At 37.7% G+C, this 6,694-nt stretch overlaps 1 protein-coding gene across 1 annotated transcript; it reads right to left on the minus strand.

Moving 5' to 3' along the window:
* Positions 1-2,187: 2,187 nt before the first annotated feature.
* LOC130870260 (ubiquitin-conjugating enzyme E2 N-like) lies at positions 2,188-2,698 on the minus strand. Its single transcript, XM_057762890.1, has one exon. The coding sequence runs from the start codon at positions 2,664-2,666 to the stop codon at positions 2,208-2,210; it is 459 nt and encodes a 152-aa protein (XP_057618873.1). The 5' UTR covers positions 2,667-2,698; the 3' UTR covers positions 2,188-2,207.
* Between the last annotated feature and the right edge of the window lie 3,996 nt (positions 2,699-6,694).

Below are 6,694 nucleotides of genomic sequence, written 5' to 3' on the forward strand. Positions count from 1 at the left end.
TAGAAATAAATCAATATAATATATGACCCACATTTGTAACAAAAGCATAGGTACAAATAAAATACCACAGCAAGCATTACAGAGATACCACTGAGAGAAAGAGTACTGATGCAGAGAAATTGGTTTATATGTTAAATTTCATGTGAAGGGTAGATGCTTTGGTCTGTGAGGTTGATTTATGAGGTTTGTCATGGTGCATTGCAACTTATTATCCATGTGGGAATCTCATTTTCCTATTTAATGGCAATGTATTCATTTATATATGCTGCTCCCTCCCCCCCCAAAATTAACTGATTTTAAATACTCCAAAATATAAATTGCTTTTGAAATTCATATTGGATTATATTTTTCCCTTCAGTCCTCAATATATTTTGTATCTACTTAAGCAAAACTACTTTTAAAGAACTTTCAAACCCGTTTCCCCATACAAAAAAATCATGGAGACAAACAGATCCTACAAACAGGCTAAAATGGGTTAAAAGTGACCTTCTAAACATTAGGTTTAATATAAGGAAGGAGCTGAGCCAGGTAAATTCTTCAGAACTTCTCAAAACTAAAATGATGCCCCTGAAAATTAGCAAGAACACTATTTAGCTTTGGTGGCTATAAACATGTACCTCATTAGCCAATTTTATGTAATTCTTTTCCACATGAGAATGTAGAAGCCTCACTCACTATGAGCTTCTCAACACATTAGTTCAAAATTGGGACTGTGTCAGTTCCCAAAGGTCTACCACAGTCTCTCATTTTCTAACTTGCAAGAGAAAATAGCAAGTTATTATCAGGATCTTCTCAATGGGCTTGACTGTTTCTTTACCAATATGGAGTATATTTACATAGTAGAAATACCCCCATCATTTCTGTGTCATAAATTTACCCTGAAAATGTGACGTTAATGTGTTTTATCTGTCAATTGCTATTTAAGATTGTTTTATAGACTAAGTCAAGTTTTGCAATTGCGTAAATGCTTTATGATCATTTATGTCTCAAAACCAAGGTAAAAATAGCCGGGCGGTGGTGGCGCACGCCTTTAATCCCAGCACTCGGGAGGCAGAGACAGGCGGATCTCTGTGAGTTCGAGACCAGCCTGGTCTACAAGAGCTAGTTCCAGGACAGGCTCCAAAACCACAGAGAAACCCTGTCTCAAAAAACCAAAAAATAAAAATAAAAAAAAACAAGGTAATTTTCAATTTTTAAAAAAATTAATAAAAGCATAATTATACTTCACCCCTTTCCTTTCTTCCATCCAACCTTTCCCATGCCCCTTCCCTCTAACACCCCAATGTGCCCCTCTCATTTCCTCTCAAATTCAAGGCCTCTTTTTATTTATTTATTTATTTTTTTGTCACACTTATCAAGGTAGAAGCATATAACTACAATTTGCTGAGTGTGAATAGTACTGTTTGTATGCATTTTATTTCGGGGATGATATAAGGTAATTTATTTTTTAGAATAACAAAAATATTTTACTAAAACATAAGATTTACAGAAGTTTCCAGACAAGACATACAAAATGGTCACAAGCTTTTTCTTCTTCTTCTTCTTCTTCTTCTTCTTCTTCTTCTTCTTCTTCTTCTTCTTCTTCTTCTTCTTCTTCTTTTGGGGGGATGGGGCAGAGAATCTACACTTGACAGCAAAGTCACAACGTTATTAGTGAGGGCTGTGATGTTTATTTAATGTTCCCATTTTGGTTCAGACAATCAAGCTTGTCCATCTACAGTGTCTAAAGTTAGACTTGGCTAGAGACCATATGCTAAATAAACTGGTTAGCTGCACTTAACCACTGCAATTAGATCCCATAAGAGGGGGAAGGAGAAAGGAAACCATAAAATTAAAATAAAACTTTCCCCCTAAAAAATAAAATAAAAACACCCATACCCCTGGCAGCTAACCCTGACAACTAACTACCTTCTTTCACAGTGCTTTGTACTTAAACCATGATGGGGAAAGGAATCCAAGCAGAATCACTGCTTTTAAACACTTCACAACAACCTGGATGACACTTATAGCCTCTGCTCATGCTTTCCAACAGTGAATCAGGACAAGACATAGATTTGCTAATGTGCATGTAATCACCAAAGATGAAAATGTCTGGGCTTTTATTCTGTAATGTTTCTAAGACTGTGTCCATTAAATGCGAACCAAAAAAAAAAGGAAGAGTCTTGGCAGAACAGGAGAAGTGATGTGCACTTGATGATCTGATTGACTTAAATATTATTCATGGCATACAGCCTAGTCCATGCTCTCGCTGTTTCTATGGCCTGGGCTTCATTGGTCTTCCACTGCTCGGCTACATCATTTGCTAACGGATCATCTGGATTAGGATTACTTAACAAAGCCTGGATTGATAGCAGAACTGTGCGAATCAGCAGTGCTGGGGACCATTTATCTTTCAAAATATCTAAACATATTCTTCCCAACTTATCTACATTAGGATGATAAATTTTGGTCATGAAACGTACTTTAGGTGCTGCCATTGGGTATTCTTCTGGAAGGAATAGTTCAAGTTTAAAAGTCCCTCCCTCAAAGGAGGAATCTTGGGGGCCAGCAATGACCACATGAAAATAACGGGCGTTGCTCTCATCTGGGTCTGCTTTAATGCCAGGAACTGGTTCTGCCAACAAACGCTGGGTTTCCTTGATGATCCTGCGGGGCAGCCGGGCCATCTTGTCAGAACCCGAGTTCGGCCTCTGCTCTTGTCTCCGGCTCCGCTCGCCTCACGCACGAGTACTAAGGTAATTTTTTAAAATTCTATTTTCTATTTCCTTCTAAGCCTCATAATTTGTTATTTTATCTTACTTTTTATTATTATTCTTTTGAAAATATGATTAAACTGTTTTTACTTAGCATATTGTCCCACATGTATTGGCAGATATAACAAAAAATATTCCATTCTTACTCAGTATATATGAGTAGGGATAAAGGAAAGCATTTAGCTGAGTGGTACAGGCTTGAGGTTTCTTATGAGGTTAAACTATCTTAAAGATTTAACTAGAATAAGAGACTCTACCTAGCTAACCTACTCATGGGGTCTGTACTGGCCACATGTTTTATGCTTCAAACACCCTTTACATGGAACTTCTGTAGGTCAGTTTGGATGTCCTCCATATGTGGCATTCCCTCACAGTTAATAATCAAAAATATGGCAGATCACACATTGTCATTGTCATTTATGCTGTTCCCTCATGATATGGCAAGGAACTATGTAAGCACGTGAGTGTCATGGCAAAGAATGAGGTAGGCTTTCGAGAGGGAGTGGCTACCACCAATGCATGCATAATATTGCTTCATCAAGCACAAAATTTTCTTTTCCTGATAATCCCTTGTAGCATAGTCCCACAGTGACCATCCAAATTAGGGCCTCACTTACTCTGTGACTGAAAGCTCCAAGCACAGAACCTGGGGATATATACCGACAGCAAGCACCCAGGATTGCTTTTGCTGCAAGAGTGAAATCTAACCTCAAAGGCCTTTCTGGAATGGAATTTTGGCAATGACTGACATCATGTGGTCATAGCATAGGCCTGTCCAAATGCAAGGCCAGGTATGCATTCCACCAGAAGGGCTTTCATTCCCCTGACCTCCACCTTAGCCTCTCATCTTGAAATTCCAGCCCAGTGGTCAGTGCAGTAAGTTACTGTACCAAGAAGAGCTTTGAGTGTATGTACATCAGGCTCAAGGCATTCGGAATGATGGACCACTGACAGGAGAGATAATCCATCACTTCCTATGTCTCTAATTCATACCACTTTCTGCAATCCTTTGCCTTTGGGCTCCATTTCTTCACATCTTGAGCCTGTAACAGGACTAAGTATGCTATCAAATGCTCTCAGGTCCCTTTTTTGTTGTGTTTCCTCTAATTAAACATTTGCTATCAACTTCAGATTATGCCAGTTATATCAGGATTAGCTCAAGTACTCCTTCAGTGATGACTTTCTTGCTTTCTCCCGAGCACAACATATCTCATTATTTCAAGAACTCCCAAGACATTTAGTCTCCTTTCTGAAGACCGCATGGGGCTTGCTACTGTCTCCCCAGCAGCAGTTATTTGCAGACATTTCTTATGTTTCCTATTATATGGAAACACTCTCAAGAGCAGGATTTATGTCTAATTTGTCTTTATATCCCCAAGTTGCCTAGTAGTATCTTTTTTTAAAAAAAATGTTTTTATTGAGATATATATTTTTTTCTTGGCTCCCTTCCCTTCAACTCCCCTCCCCTTCTACCCTCCAATGATCCCCATGCTCCCAATTTTCTCAGGAGATTCTGTCTTTTTCTACTTCCCATGTACATTAGATCCATGTATGTCTCTCTTAGGGTCCTCTTTGTTGTCTAGGTTCTCTTGAATTGTGAATCGTAGGCTGGGTTTTTTTGCTTTATGTCTAAAAGCCACTTATGAGTGAGTACATATGATACTTGTTGTAGAATCCTTCTAGAACAATATGGTTTGATAGACCACACTCCCTGAAAGGTTGCCATGAACACCCTCAAAAAATTTCTTCTCCCAACTTCTGACTAAGATGAACCTGGTACACAGGATACACCATGAAAGACATGATTAACAGCACCCCCAATCAGCAGGAAGCAGCATGGAAAAAAGCTATGCCCATATTCCCAAATATTATTTGTAAATGTTTCTTTATATTTAAAGGGGGTTATGCTATAGATATGAATAATTTGCATTGGTATGGCTGAGGTCTCCGGCTCAGGCCTGTTCCCTCAGAGTTTCTGCCTCATTCCCAGTCCTGCAAAAGTCTCTAGCTCAGGCTTGCTCACTCTGCATCACCCCATTATTCCTGCTCCTATGGATGTCCCTGCCTTAGGCCTGCTCTGGTAGAAGTTTCTGGTTCAAGCCTGCTCCTGTGGAGGTCATTGCCTTGAGCCTACCCAAATGGTGGAGATGAAGGTGGTATTGAAGGCATCCTCAGAGAGGTGGAACAAAGTCACCAATGAGTAGCTGCTTGAACAGATAATCATAGGTCTTCACCATCTTCTCACTCAGGCCCTCTCTGAGAGCGGAGAGCAAGGAGGCAGTGAAAAGAGGCATGGGGAGGGCTTTGGGTGAAGGGGCCACTTTTTATAATTATTCTAATAAAAGGAGATTATTATAAATATATGTGAAATATGGAGTACTCTCTCAAATTTAAGCACCATATGATAATATATAGAAAAATATTTTTGTCATAATTTTTATTTAAGTAATATATTCATAATAACTTCCATTCCAACACAGTGTTATGTCCATAGTTCTTGTGACTACATAGCTCCCATTATATTGCTAGAACATAATTATTTAATCTATTTGCACCTGGATGTTTACATTTTTAGTCTTTGAGAATTATAAAAATGTCATTGATAGCATTTTTGAACTTTTATCTAATTTAATAAAATTCATTAGAATTGGTATTTAAAGTGTAAAATGTAGATGCAAATTTTTAAATCAATAGCAAGTTATTCTATATGGGGCTACATGATTCTATTGACATGTAAGTAAATATGCTTAAAATTTTGAATCTTTTATTTTTATTGAAAATATGTTTTCAATAGAATTTACTTTTGTAATGAACTATATATTTTTTTCTTCAGAAATTTCATTTAGTTGTTAAATTTTTTGTTGTTTTAGAAGTGTTTGCCTAGATAGTGTAGTGTTACTGTATTTTATTTTCAAAGTGTGGGTTTCTGATTGTCAGAGGCCACGTGAGATACAACAAGTGATAACTGGTGTTCAACAGGCCAACCTACCAGATGAGCGATTCTCTTATAGGGAGCCCCACCTGGAAATGCTTTGGAATCACTGGCTGGGGAAAACAGTGTCTCCTGTCTGTAATTTCACTCATAAATCACTTTGTCTCTTCCTAAGAACTTCATTTTTTCCTTTAGGAATAGCTTTGGGTGTTTTCTCATGGCTTGTGGGTTTATCTAATGAAAATAGTCAATCTACTGGGCACATTCATCTGTGGGTGGTCAAGAAGATGACTTTTCCTTTAGCTATGTAGTTTTGATATGTAGAAGATATACTGGAACATGCTTCATAACTGGATCTATTTGTCTAATGATTGTAGAGGCATTTCATTTGTATTTTAATAAATAAAACTTGCCTGAAGTTCAGAAAAGTAAAACAGTCACACTGGTCAGCCTTACAGAACAGGCAGCAATGACATACACTTTTAATCTTAGTAGCTACCTAGCTTGTTATAGAAACCAGGTGATAGTGGTGCATGCCCTTAATCCCAGAACTAGAGAAGATTATAAGACAGGAGGAGACAGCTCTCAGTCTAAGTTTCATTCTGAGGTTTCCTGGAGGCACAATCACCATTTATGAAAAGAGGTCGAGGTAAGAAACAGTGACTAGCTGTTTTGCTTTTCTGGTCTTCAGGTTGACCCCAAATATCTGTCTATATATTTTTACTACTCATGCTTCACATGAGGACTACAGACATATAAAAGACTGCCTTGTTCCTTTTTACTCAGATTAATATCAAAAAATGACAATTTCTCCTCAGTCTAACACAAACTGCACAAAATTATCTCACTTCTATCTCAGAGCAAGTTCAAAGTATACTAAAGTCTTTTTTAAATAGATCATAAATTTGAGACCTTACAGTTATATACAAGGACAGAACTACAGATGTCCAAACAGGGTTAATAATGAAATCATGACAATTCCTTGCTTGCTAGTCTACTAACAATAGAC

This window comes from Chionomys nivalis, chromosome 2, assembly GCF_950005125.1.
Source record: "Chionomys nivalis chromosome 2, mChiNiv1.1, whole genome shotgun sequence".
In the NCBI taxonomy this organism is placed as follows: domain Eukaryota; kingdom Metazoa; phylum Chordata; class Mammalia; order Rodentia; family Cricetidae; genus Chionomys; species Chionomys nivalis.

Excerpts from the sequence above, each read along its gene's own strand:
- LOC130870260 (XM_057762890.1), bottom strand. The coding sequence starts at position 2,666 with ATGGCCCGGCTGCCCCGCAGGATCATCAAGGAAACCCAGCGTTTGTTG.